Source organism: Amphiura filiformis, chromosome 10 (assembly GCF_039555335.1).
Source record: "Amphiura filiformis chromosome 10, Afil_fr2py, whole genome shotgun sequence".
NCBI classification, from domain to species: Eukaryota; Metazoa; Echinodermata; class Ophiuroidea; order Amphilepidida; family Amphiuridae; genus Amphiura; species Amphiura filiformis.
In genome coordinates, this window is record NC_092637.1 from 20833158 (window position 1) to 20847938 (window position 14781).

The 14781-nt window shown below is 35.6% G+C and overlaps 2 protein-coding genes across 3 annotated transcripts; both read left to right on the forward strand.

Moving 5' to 3' along the window:
- The first annotated feature begins 1389 nt into the window (after positions 1 to 1389).
- LOC140162153 (uncharacterized) lies at positions 1390 to 13398 on the forward strand. 2 transcript variants are annotated; one of them, XM_072185427.1, is made up of 3 exons: positions 1390 to 1610; positions 10399 to 10525; positions 12057 to 13398. In XM_072185427.1, exons 2-3 carry the CDS (start codon positions 10401 to 10403, stop codon positions 13351 to 13353), a joined length of 1422 nt encoding a protein of 473 aa, XP_072041528.1. In that variant the 5' UTR covers positions 1390 to 1610; positions 10399 to 10400; the 3' UTR covers positions 13354 to 13398. The 2 variants fall into 2 exon arrangements, with proteins under 2 accessions (XP_072041528.1, XP_072041529.1); XM_072185428.1 differs by having other exon boundaries at positions 1390 to 1600.
- Positions 1941 to 2990, forward strand: LOC140161726 (uncharacterized). The gene has a single exon (XM_072185025.1). It carries the CDS (start codon positions 1941 to 1943, stop codon positions 2988 to 2990), a length of 1050 nt encoding a protein of 349 aa, XP_072041126.1.
- Positions 13399 to 14781: the final 1383 nt, after the last annotated feature.

A 14781-nucleotide genomic window follows, 5' to 3' on the forward strand; every position in this document is an offset into this window, starting at 1 on the left:
TTCCTCATAATACAATAAAAAACAAAAGAAATGGATTTACAGATCCTAATAAAACAAAGTCAAACATAAGAATGACTTTTTCTAGATGCTTATTTTCAATTCTCATAATTTTCCTCATAATATAATGAAAAAAAAGAAATATATTTACAGATCCTAATAAAACAAAGTCAAACATAAGAATGACTTTTTTAGATGCTTATTTTCAATTCTAATCATTTTTCTCATAATACGATGTAAAACAAAAGAAATAGATTTTCAAACCCTAATAAAACAAAGTCAAACATAAGAATAACTTTTTCTAGATGCTCATTTTCAATTCTCATAATTTTCCTCATAATACAATGAAAAACAAAAGAAATATATTTATATATCCTAATAAAACAAAGTCAAACATAAGAATGATTTTTTTTGATGCTTATTTTCAATTCTAATAATTTTCTTCGTAATATAATTAAAAACAAAAGAAATATATTTTTATTCTTTTTTAATTATTCTTATGTTTGACTTTGTTTTATTAGGATTTGTAATGCTATTGCTTTTGTTTTTCATTGTAGTATGAGGAAAAATATTAGAAATGAAAACCTCATACTAAATTCCCCCTAAATCGTGACATAGCTGTGCGTACATGGTCAGCATGGTCAGGAGACATTCATGCAAGCTGAAAATAAGGGTGGCTCTGTTCAAGTCCCCGTAACTTAGGGGTGGTGCAATAATTATGTGTACCCCAGGGGGTGAATTATAGGGGGGCAAAGATTTTTGGCAGGCCGGAAGGGGGGGCAAGCATATTTTGGCAGGTCAAAAGGGGGGGTCAAGCGATTTTTGGCAGGTCGAAAGGGGGGGGCAAGCAATTTTTTTTTTTTTTTTTTTGGGTACCGTTTCTATATTACGCCCAAAAAAGGCGTAGGAAAGCGTTAGGAACACATTCAAATATGCATAATTTCCTGCTCGCTGTGCTCGCATTATATGATAAGACAAGTTAAGGTTTTAAATTCGGGTTCCCCAAAATCTTTCATGTGTAAGGGGGGGGCAAAGATTTTTTGGCACGTCAAAAGGGGGGGCAAAGGTTTTTCTGGCTCGTAGAAGGGGGGCAACGATTTTTTGGCATGGCCAAAGGGGGGCAAGCGTTTTTGGCAGACCATTTTGAGAATTCACCCCAGGGGTACACATAATTATTGCACCACCCCTTAAAAGTTAATCTCAACTTGTTTCCAAAAAAAACAAATTTAAATAAAATGTTCATTTTCATTTAAGACATTGGTGCCAACAAAATGAAAAATGAAAACCTATTTTCATATATATTTACGTGTATTTCAATGGGACTTAATTTAGTACTGTGCGCCCACGAAGAATAATAAATTATAGCCAGCAGGGCTAGGTCAAGGGTTATCGTCTAGATTTTGCAGTGTGCATATTAAATATGCGACCGGCTGGTAAGCTGCTAGAGTGTACATTCCCTACAGACTGATTCGGAGAAAATATGGTGCGTCATCTATTGATTTTAAATGTCATCATTTCGCAATGTTATCACTCATGTTGTCATCTTCATCCACGTTTGTATTGCTGAAGAGGAATACCTGATGAGAACAAACCGTAAAATATAGTAAGCTTTAGTAAGTTGGAAATTGCAAATTGGGATAATCAACATAATAATATTTTTGATTGTACATCAAGCAGACCATAAAAGTTACAGCACATTGAAATGTTAGCAAAATTTTCTGCATTGCTATTGCTATATATTGTTGAGGATAATTCTTCGTTTAAAAATTGTTCATGTTTTTTTAAAATTATTATTATTATTATTATTATTATTATTATTATTATTATTATTATTATTATTATTATTATTATTATTATTATTATTATTATTATTATTATTATTATTATTATTATTATTATTATTATTATTATTATTATTATCCAAATTCTAATATTTACACGTAATGTGTACTGGAACAGCCCTTGAGTGGTTTGGCTCATATCTTAAAGGATGGTCATCACGTGTGAACATAAATGGCACCATGTCAGACCCAGTTACTACTGATTTCGGACTGCCACAAGGATCAGTCCTCGGACCCCTTTTGTTCACCAAATATTACAAGCCCATCGGTGAAATTGTGGGGAAACACGGCATCGATTACCATCAGTATGCAGATGACTCGCAATTGTATGTTGCTTTTAACCCGCGTAATCCTGACGACATCATCAAGACATTAAACAAGATATCATGCTGCATTGCTGACATAAAATATTGCCTCACCGCCAATTATCTGAAACTCAACGACTCCAAGACTGAGTTTTTCATTGCAGCATCAAATCATAATCTCAAGCTCCTGGACACACAGAACATTCAACTCACCATCGGCGACTCCACTATCAATCTGTCTTCTGTCATTCGCAACCTGGGTTGTCACTTTGATTCCAACATGTCTCTTACTGCTCATGTTAACATTCTCCGCAGAAATACGCTCTTCCAGATAAAGAACTTGTGGCGTATTCGGTGTTACATCAATCAAGAGACCTGCCATCATGCAGTAAGAGCACTGATACTCTCCAGGCTCGACTATTGTAACGCACTCTTCCTTCAGCTCTCTGCAAAAGACATAAGCCGTCTCCAAAGACTTCAGAACTCCGCCGCGCGTGTCATCTTTGCCGTTGGTCGTCGAGTCGAAGCTCACCCATTAGTCTCATCTCTCCACTGGCTCAGCATTGATAAACGTATCAGTTTCAAAATTCTTCTGTATATCTACAAGTCTTTCAACAACCTTGCTCCGAAGTACATCTCCAACAAACTGACTCCTTATACTCCTCAAAGGACTCGCAGATCACGTAATGACACCACGCGTCTCCTGGCTGATAGATCCATCAGTGTCGCCTGTGATCGGCGTTTCCCTGTAGCTGGTGTTAAGCGCTGGAACTCATTACCAACAGAAATCAGACTTTCGCCATCGGTCACTCTTTTCAAACAGAGACTCAAAACTTCTTTATTCTGAACTGTTTTATTCTGAACTGGTTTTCTTATGTATTTGTTTTTTATTGTATGCGCAACGATGCTTTCTTTGCGAATTGCGCCCTAAGAACTTTGTAGTAGTAGTAGTAGTAGTAGCAGTAGTAGTAGTAGTAGTAGTAGTAGTAGTAGTAGTAGTAGTAGTAGTAGTAGTAGTAGTAGTAGTAGTAGTAGTAGCAGTAGTAGTAGTAATGGTCCTTATTGTGAATTGTCCGCTAATGCTCAATAGATGTCTTATATGTCAACATATGTCCTCTGATAGGCAATGCATTGACGTAAGTGGACCTTTTGCATTGCCTATTAGCGGACATATGTTGACGTAAAGGGACATATATTGGCTATAAGCGGACATTTTCATAGAAACGTCAGTGATCAGAGGACATCTATTGCGCATAAGGGGCCAAAAGTTATGCGTCCTAAAAACACCATGCATTTCAATCACAGCGCCCTCTGTTGTCACAACGTGACAAATTGCAAAACACGGGTTATATTGAGGGGGTGTAGTGTGTGGTTACAGGGGGTGCGTATACGTGTGTATTCGTTGCTTTGGTTGATAGGCGTAGGCTTATTCGTGTGTAGACTGGCCCCCAGTCTCGGTTCGGTTCCATCTCTGGATAATGTAACAATAAATAATTACGTAATGCTTTATGAAAAAAAATGCCAACTCCCCCCCTTATTTTCTTCAATGCCAAAACCCATTCCTCTTCATCCACAAATCGACGCCACTAATTACACCCACCACAGTCAACCATGCAGCAATATAGAAATATACTCGTATTATAAGTGAACGCGAAAGTCCATTGAGCGCTGATTCCGAGACTGGTCCAATCTGTTAGAGATCTCACTTCCAAATATTCGTTCAACGAAGCACGGTGATTCCGATGTCAATTACGAAAGCCCCGCCCCAGTTTCAATTCAAATATGGTAGCACAAAGCTATGCCGCGGGATGTGACGCAAGATCGGATGGGACACTTGTCAACAACTGAGAGGTATTGAGCTCAAGTGGCACGCGTCTGATAGACCCATGGTACGCGCAATAATAAAAGGCAACCACTCGACTCGGACTTAGGCCTATTGTCCATATTGCGTACATTATCGCGTGCGGTTTGCAAATGTTTGCACATTATTTAGCTAGGGAAGCCTTTTCAAATATCCCCGCGCTGCCAAGCTGCGTTGATTGGTCGGATACAATATCGTTGTTTAGTCGCTTACACAAACGTTAATGTAGTGAAAACATGGACGTGGTATATAGAAAGATTGCGTGACTCAAATCCGTAAAAGTGAACTTCCAGCAGTTTGTGGGAGCTGGAAGTCAAATTGCCTACAGACTGGGAGGGTCCGTGTATTGGGTTGATTTTTAATGCTATGTAATCTACATTACCAGTCGTTCTCCACGGACCCGAGGGAGGGTCTAATTCGTGTGTCGGGGTGTGGGTGAAGTAATAAGGTGGGGATGGGTATGATGTGGGTGTGGATGAGTGTAAATATTCTGATGTGTTGGTGAGGTCAGTGGTAGAGTGCGCTCTTTTGTAAAATTGTTAAATTTTTACGTTTCATAAATAAAAATGAGAGTATTTTGACCCAATTGGTATGATATTTTTAATATGTATTGTACAATTCCAATACGTAATACACGTTTAAAAGCAGGCTGGTGAAGAATTGGGGCGTTGTTATTTTATTCTTTCCTTTATTTATTTAATATCTATTTATATATTTATATATTTATATATATTTATTTATTTATTTATTTATTTATTTATTAAAAGAATGATACATCCTATAAAGATGGGACATTTATTTATTTACTTATTTATATATTTATTAATATTAAAACAACGATACATGCTATGAAGATGAGATATCTAAATGCAAAATAACAACGCCATAATCGTTTAGTGCTCATCACGGGCAATGATAAAAATGCAAGATGAAACATACAATAATAACAAAAGCACATTACACAGCTATTTTTATTTATTTATTTATTTATTTATTTATTTATTTATTTATTTATTTATTTATTTATTTATTTATTTATTTATTTATACTAAAAGAACGATACATTCTATAAAGATGAGAAATTTATCTATTTACTTATTTATTCATTAATATTTAAAGAACGATACATCCTATAAAGATGAGACAACTAAATGTAAAATAACAACGCCATGATCCTTGGTGTTGGTATATTTAATGCTCATCACATGCAATGATAAAATTCAAGATGTAACATAAAATTATCAAATTAAAAAAAACCCACATTACACGGATATTTATTTATTTATTTATTTATTTATTTATTTATTTATTTTTATTTATTTATTTATATTTCATAGTTTATATAATGATATATTTAATAAGGGTTTTAACGGTGGGTACCTTTGTCTGTATAAAGAAAAATGCACATGTATCAGAAGTAAAAAACAAACACACACTTTAAACTTTATAAACTTGGCTACTTAGAAATTAATGTTCTTGAAGAGATTTTTAGAGCCAAAAAGAGGGGAGGAGTTAAACATCAATAACATTTGTAAATAAAACAGCTCTGTAAATATGGTAAAAGGTAATTTTCTTAGGACTTCATATATGACTTTTGGGTGCTTCCCTTAAAATAATTACAGTAAAAGGAAATAACTTCAGCTCATAGGAGTAACTTTGGTAGCTCTTTGTATGTTCAGGTCTTATAAATTCGACTCTAAATCTATTTAATTACTTTTAAAGAAAGAATTATGCTTCTTTAATTCTTAATTTCAGGGCTAAAAGTGACCTGCAAAAAGTGCCAAAGGGACCTCTTCTTGCCACCAAAGTTTGGCTACCGATAAAAAGTTATAAATAGCCTCTTATTTGAATCTGCTCCATATTAAAACACTTCGCATGATTCAACCTTTCTCACGAACAGGCTTGATTCTACAGTTTCACTAATCACTATTGTGAAATAAAGCAAATGGAATCTTCCCCACCCTATAATTACACTTTTGGTTAGGATGTTATACCTATAACCATGACCTATGGCTTTTTTGCTAATCAACTCATTTTACAAAATCAAGAATGTGTATAAAGTTTGCAATTAAAACAACTATTAAATAAGATTTGTCCTAGGTAAGGCCGAAGTTATGGATTCTTAATCTGAACATACGCCCTTCATTATAATGCTATAAGTGCCCCTCCAACAGTAGACTGCCTTTACATGATAATGAAAATCATATTTTATTCTAACTTAAACTTTAATTTTAGTTATGCACATTTGTATTCATGTTTTCATAAGCACGATTTTCCTTTTCCAAAAATTTGCTCCAAACTATATAAAAGTGTGAGAAATATTCACGCGGATACGAAGTAAAAAAGAAAATTGTGTACCTTTTTTTCTATCTTGCGTTTTGTGAGTTCTCGCCCTTCTGTGCATGTATAGGCCTACAAACACATACCTTCAATACACTTTGATCATGTCATCGCCCCGGGTCATCGCATCATTTTAGTGCACAGTCCTCACTGCTATTGTGATATTATTTAGGCCTATACAGTATAATACTGTACTGTATTATACCCTTTATACTAGACGACAGTCTCATTAGGCATAATACGTAACAATTTTAAATTGAGGTATATTTCAAGAAGAAAAAAACAAAAATCAGACTTTGTTTTTACTACATTCACGAATCGCTTCTACACATATTGCCCTTTTACCCTCTTATTTTTTTAAAATTAAACATAAACTCTTCGTGCGCGTACATTAACAGTCATCATTTTAAAGTCCTCGCCAAATGAAAGTTACAAGCTATTTCATAACCTCTATTACAGATTGGACCTATAGAATTTAGCCTTTAAAAATAAATCTCTGCACGCACTTGTTTTGCCATTTATGTTACCCACAATTTGCTTGACGTATCTTACTATTTTTTTTGTACACAGCTTCAGTAATAATAAAACAGGAATTATTATTGCTTTGTCTCTAAATGTACACTATGAAATAATCATAATTATGCCTATTATGTACCAGTATAGGCTACAGTATAGTAACTGAACATTCTGTTCTTCAAAACATGTGTAAGGCACTTTAACATGTTTAATAGGGAACATACCCCGGCTGGAGTGAATGAGTAGAGCGCCATCATGTGATGATCCCAAAATGCATATGCATTTAGGAAAAATGTCTGGGATACTAGATTAGCTAGCGTATTAGATTTCGGTCATGAGAAATTCTACAAACGCGTTTCTAAAAAATTAATACTAATGCGATTAGGCCTATATTACATACCTTAGGCCTATATAAAAGCAGGCCTAAAGTGGCTTTACCGTAACAGTTACAAAATCAAAATGCAAACCAATAAAAAAAAAAGTACAATGTAGGCCTTAAAGAAACCCACTATAGTATAATAGTGACAGCAATGTATCCCAAAATAATTTCAAGGTTTTATATTTTTAAAGTATAGGCGTTTTTATAGTCATAATTCATTTAGTTATCTTAAAGGGGATTTATGTTAGTTAAATAGATTATGGATTTTACTCGAGCTTATGTGAAATATCGCCCCTTTATGAATCCAGGTAAAAAACAATAACATTTTTAGTGTAAATGGGATTAATTAACATAGGCCTAATTATAGCAAGGTTTACATGCGCTGCCCGTCCTCCTAATCCACTTGGCACCAATAACGTATAGACCTATACAGTAATGATTAATTACAGAAGTACTGCTTTCTATAGTATAGATAGTAATAATGAATTGAATGATTACTGTCAGTATAATAACAATAATAACATACATACTTCTTCTTCAGTAGATTCAGTATAATTATTCTATTATGACTGTCTTCAGGAGAATTAATTAAATAGGGCCTAATTGCCGTCTCCAGTAGATTGCCATATAAATTACCTAATAACTGTCTTCAGTAGATAGCAATAATAAATTGCATAATTTCCGTGACACCAAATGACCCTGCTCCGCAAAGTTACCATACTCCGATAAAAGTTGCATAATTACTGTTTTAAACATTAATGAATAATTTCATAATTGCTGTCAGCAGTAATAACATTAACACACTTGCATAATTTGCAAGCTAATACGTACTAAAATTCACGAATGGTTTACATGCTGAACCTGTCCTCCTACTTTACATGGGACCAATGGCGTCGTGGGGAAGGTGTGGGTGAAGCTGCTCCTGTGGGATATATAGCCCTTCCCCCACGTGCTCGACCCCGGGGGTCCGCCGTGATATTTTAGACATTTAGGACTTGTACTTTTAGCCTATATAGGTACATTTTAGTCACATTTCCCTTAACCCCCCCCACGCCCCTCCCTCCCAACAATTCTGGTAACGCTAGTGATCGTAGCTACTTCCAAGAGCTAATGTTTAATTAAGCATGCAATGATGAAAGAGGGTGATACTTAATAGGGATTCATTTTATTGCACAAAATCGCAGTATGGTGGTGCAAGATGCACATTTTGCATACATTGACATATCTTTATTGACCCTATACAAGTGGTCACATTTAATGAAAAAAAATAATCATTTTACTTAATGAAGTGTTTTAGCGCCCTCAACGGCGTTTTTACTTTTTCATTCACTGACGCTTTAGTTCTTTATATTTGATTTTTAAATTACGTGTAATTTGCTTTCATAATGATTTTTTAATAAATCATTAGAGTGTTGATCAATTGTATAGTTTATTTAAAAGAATATTCGACTTTCCCAAAATGGTCTATGTGCATTGACGTAAGCGGGCGTGAACATTGCACATCAGAGGACATGATACGTGAAAAACGCAAAATCGATTAAAAGCTCTTTATTTGAATAGTATTTGACCCATCATCTGATATGTGTATTAGGGCGTGTCTGACCTCCTTCCCTGAAAATTTGAGCCTAATTGTGATGGAAATAAAGAAACTATGGTCTATTGGTGTTTTGCAAAATTTCATCAAAATAAACATTTCATGCATGTTAGGTCTTAATATAAGACAACTTCATTTTTCGTCAGGTGGTTGCATAGGGTCATTTTATAATTAGTAGTAGAGTTATGATGCTAAAATATCAAAATAACAATTAAACTATGTATTTCTGTCTAATTTGTACCTGAACATCATCTATAAAGATCAATTAACAGGCCATCACTTTTGGTCCCTAACAGTGTCCACTAATGGCCAATACTTAATAAAAAATAAAAAATTTTGCTTATACGATTATCGAAGATCAAATTTAATGTGTTTATAAGAATGGCAATTGTTTATTGTGTATAATTACCTTTTTATTTGATTAAAATCGGTTAATAAATAAAGAAAATAGCACAAATTTAAATTTAAGGACCATAGTAGTAGTAGTAGTAGTAGTAGCAGTAGTAGTAGTAGTAGTAGTAGTAGTAGTAGTAGTAGTAGTAGTAGTAGCAGCAGCAGCAGCAGCAGCAGCAGCAGCAGCAGCAGCAGCAGCAGTAGTATACTTGAGTAATCTACTAGTAACATACCCCGGTAACATACCTCGTAAAAATCATCGGGCTCTGGTGTGGTGTAGTTGTGTCAAACCCATCGCCATGCACAGTATTAGCTGATCTGTATCCGGTGGTAATGAATGGAATTAGATAAAAGTAACGGTCCGGTGTAATCTTACTCAGAACATGCCTGTGTTACAAACGAGATGTAACGTTACACTGTCACGCAGTGCCGCCGTTAAGGATGTGCGTTACCCCGGGCCCGGGCCCGGGGGGCACTCATGTAAAAGTTGTAAGCATCCGTGTGAATTGAAGTTAGGATGTCGAAAATGTTTCAAACCCTAAACGAGGATTTTACTCAAATAATAACACCCTAAGCGAGGAATTTGTCCCTTAACAAGGACATACATTATAAAAACACCCTATGTGCCCCTAACCAAGGATAGATATTGTATGTGCCAGTATGAGTGTCATTCATCGGCAAGCTTAAAATTAAAATGACTGTGCACATGTAAACCAGGCCACACACTCGGAAACCACTCTTTTATCCAGAATAACTTCATGAATATGTCCCCACTAATGGCCGATAACTGGGTAATTAAAAAACTACCCCAAGCGAAGATCGTCCTTATAAAACACACATTCTTCCAGTAAAATGAGTGTTTTGAGACCCTATTCGAGGATCCGCGCGGATCCTCGTTTTACTTTTCAAAACCACCCTAATTCCGCATTTTCTTTCACTCGGATGCTTACAAGTATTATTCTGGGGGCCCGTAACAATAAATAAAACAAACCTAAATGGGCCCATAAAACATAGAAAAGAGAAATCGAGGGGGGGGGACTTGGGGCACGTTAAAAATGGGGCCCTGACGTTAATTTTACCCCTGGCCCGTAATGGCTCTCGCGGCACTGCTGGCGCGTCAGACTGTGTGAGTGTAACAGTAACTATTGTTTATTTCATTTGTTTTACTATAGGGATGGATGCGATATTATTGGAAAACGAACCATCGCCAGATGAGGGAGCTATCCATATGCTCGATATCGATACATTGTTGGTTATTTTCAACTGCCTGTCTCTATACTACAAGTTAACAGCAATGAGGTAAGCGTGATATCGAGGTAAAACGTACACGCTCGGCTAATGGCGCTAATATTGATTTTGAGTTGTTGGCACCTGTTGCTTAAAATCTTATTTTTGTCATTTTGTTTTCAGTAACTGAGAAATTGCCTACAATGAACATAAGAAACATATCCTATGGGACATTGCACAGATTTCCATTTCAGTGGTTTAGAGAAAGAGTTCTATGTATTTTTACATAGAATTTTCCTACAATGAACATAAGAAACATATCCTATGGGACATTGCACAGATTTCCAGTTCAGTGGTTTAGAGAAAGTAGTCAAATACTAGTAGCTACTCAGACTCATGAGAGTACTAGTATTGCTCACTATGCAGCCTTTCCGCCCAAGTCAGATCGAACTGCCGAAAACAGAAAAAAAAAAAAGCATAAAGTCGCAAACTGGTAGATTCGATACCTGCTGCGTTGATCATTATTGTTTGGTGCACACATGCCTGTATAAGCCAATAGCATGTCCCTTATCAATGCCCTATTGTGCATAATGCGCCCCAATTTATAAATGGAGCAATAGGCGTCAATCGGGGGGGGGGAGCAGGGGGACACGTCCCTCACATTGGGGAGGGGGATATACACAATATCAAATGCCCCCCCCCCACGTTTCGGCAAATACTTCCCTGGTCTAAGTAGATTTACTGTAAAATCTACAGGCAGTATTTGGTATAAAATAGTATAAAATTGAAAATATTCTCGCGCTCCGCGCGCACTTAATCAAATTCAAATTCTAATTCACCTTCAAATTCACCGCGATTTGGGGCTAAAATAGTAAATATAACAAGTTTTGTGTGAACAATAGGCGCATGTCGCCGTAAACTTGACCAGTAAAAAGCATTTGTCTATGTCTTAACCTTGGTATCTGGTACGGCCAGCGACAGATAGGAAAACGAGGGCTATCAGGAGACTGAGGAAAAAGACATTGAAGGATTGAAGAAAGTAAACAAGACGCAGACACACATGACAAAGCCGACTAAATATTAAATCAGCAGGGATTAAATATTTTTTCTTTTACCCGACACTCAAGGAAAAAAGTAAAATAAATATTACCTGTTCTTAGTTCTGTTTAAATACGCACACTGTCTGTAAACATCTTCATGCATCATTTGGTAAATGGTGTATAAGTTCTGCGCGCTTCGCGCTTCGCGGGAAAGGAACCCAACTTTCACATCAAATAGTAATGTAACTGAACATTTTTCCGCGTTACTCGCGCATATATACCCCAACAAAATCGGGCCGGAATAAAGCTCCTTTGCCAAATGGCTTTCTGGTTGTGAACCCTTGATATAAAGGATGGTCTGCCTTATAATGGGGCAACAAATGTGGTAACTTCTATAAGCTTATAAACTTAAGAATTCAATTGCTTATATAAAAAAAAAAGACATTTTAATAGTGCTAAATGATTCTAATAGATACTATACTTTTGAATATAATCCAAGCAAATAATTTGAATACATTATTAATTACCTGTAATATTGCTTCATTTGTGATTATGATTTACAGGGTAAGCAAGAAATGGCATCATATAATCAAAAACCACGCCTGGTCTGTCATCGACTTCAGAGAGAAAGGTCCGACCAAAAAGCTACCAGTGGGCAGTAGGGGACGCTACAGGCGACTTGTATCAAAAACTGGCCCAAACATTTTTAAGTACGAAGAGTGTTGCAATGAATGGATTTTTCCGATAAACGATACTGATCAGTTAAAGTTCCTGGGCCTTTATGCTAGCGTAGGTTTGCAAGAGGTTCATCTAACTGCATTGAGTGATGATATCATGAGCTATTTGCGCGGGAACTGTCCTAATATACACACACTTTCAATTAGATTGGATTTCGACGACGAATTTGATTTCGATGACGAAATACTTAATTTTCCGCCAAAACTGCAACGACTGGAGATGAAGAACACCCAGGGGTATTGGCAATCGGATGAATTAAAACGTTTTGAACGATTTATACCATGGATAGACAGATGTCCTCATTTGCGAAAAATAGCCCTTCATGAGTTCAACCTATCATTGCCATGGATGAAGAAGTTGTCAGAAATTACAGGTTTACGTGAGATAGATGTTTTTGGTGAGTTTTATGAGCACGAGACAGCTGATGAGGATTTGTCTTCAACAATTGGGTCTCTGACAACGTTGACATGCTTAAAATTAAGCATTCGGTGTCTAAAAGAACCTCCTGTCTATATTGATAATTTATTACGATCCATCGCTTACTGGACAAATCTAAAAGCATTGACATTGCGAGGCGTGTTATTCACAGATGAGGCATTCGATGGTGCGCTACCAGGAATACTCAATCTAGAAACACTTGAATTGGCAGGAAAATCCGTGACGTCATTAGTAGTTAATCATATTGGAATTCATCTTAGGAAACTAAAATCATTGACACTGACATCACACATCACATGCTATTACTGGGTCAAACCGGACGACCCACTGCCACGGTATTCATGTGAAAGCTTACAAGCATTATCATACCATCCCAATCTTGAATACTTTGAGGTACATCAACCAAACAATACAGAAGAGAAAGTTGAGAGAGAACGTTGGGTTAGGCAAGTATATGACGTGTTAGTTACACTTCCTTGGATAAGAAAGGTAAAAATGCTGGGATTCGAGATACTTTTTTGTTTTAGGCAAGAAACATATCCAGTCATTAATGATGCGGAAATTGAAGTTGACGATCAGAAGAAATACTGCAATAAAATCGACATCGACATTGAATCGAAATGGAGAGTAGGAAGAAATATATTTTCGAAGATTTTTAACAGATTCTTCAAAACGGATCCATAGTTCTAAAACGTTTAATGTCCGGTTATTAGAATATTAAGAACTAGACACACTCCCTCATTTCAAATATTTAGTTTTCTCTCCTCGTGAATATTGCACTGCGAAATTTAAACATTTCTTTTGTATACTTAGAGTAGGTAACTTCAAATCAAATAATTTTACGATTCACACCACTTATAAGAAACTGAAACCAAAACCGAAACTGACTGACACAAATGTTCGGTTTTAAACAAAAGGTAGAAACAATGAGTTCGATATCTTATGATTCAAGTGGTTAGGCAGGACAATAGGAAACCACGTGACCAAAACCAAAACCAAAACTAAAACTAAATATTTGAAATGAGGCACTGTTAATGAACCAAACAGCTATAGTATTTAAAGTTAACTTCGACTGCAGACGACATGTTTGAAATGTTCTTGATATTTTGAGCACTATGGATAGATGATGATGATGATAATGTCAGATGATTATTATGATCGTGGTGGTGATTATGAGTATGATGTGTTTGTTGAGTATGATGTGTTTATACGCAATACGTTCAGAGCAGAGGTAAATTTATGAGTAAACAAACATAAAGTCAACCAACTATGTCTTTAGAATTCGAACAGCATGTTAAATATTTTTCTCAAGGCCAAACCAGGACAAACCGACTTTTACAATAAAGAGATACAATGTATGCATAATCTGCAAGAAGACAAGAGGTCAAATGTTTTCATGTTCAAAATATTATTATATGCTAGACATCGTCATCTTACCATCATCATCATCATCATCATCATCATCATCATCATCAATATCATCATCATCATCATCATCATCATCATCATCATCATTATCATTATCATTGTCATTGTCATTGTCATTGTCATCGTCATCGTCATCGTCATTCGTCATTCGTCATTCGTCAATCGTCAATCGTCAATCGTCATCATCATCACCTGATTACTTGCCACACCACCACACCAACAAAAATATATCAAATCAACCATGCAGTCCTCAAAGAAAATTAATATTTTAAAATTACATTTCAATGTATCCAATTGCAATTACAAACACATCTGCTAACTAAAGCCGAAATAGAAAAAAATACTATTAAAGTCTATCTGGAAAATAAATATTGTTAATAATAGTTTTATAAATTCGTTACTCGTTACAAATATTTAATTAGATGTTATGATTACTATTAATTTTGATCCGTGCATACTCGTAATCATCTGAAAAGTTGTTCAAAGTATGAATAAACTCATTCTAGTCAAAATTAATGTTAAGGGGAGGCGGTCTTTTGTGCGTAATTATAGAGGGCCATGGGATTCACTCTATCATTATAAAAAAATATTTAAAGAAATCAAAGAGCCCTAGGAATAAAAATTGTAGTGTAATTCACGCCAGATACAATTTCTTTTAATGACAAAAATGAATTTTGAATTTAG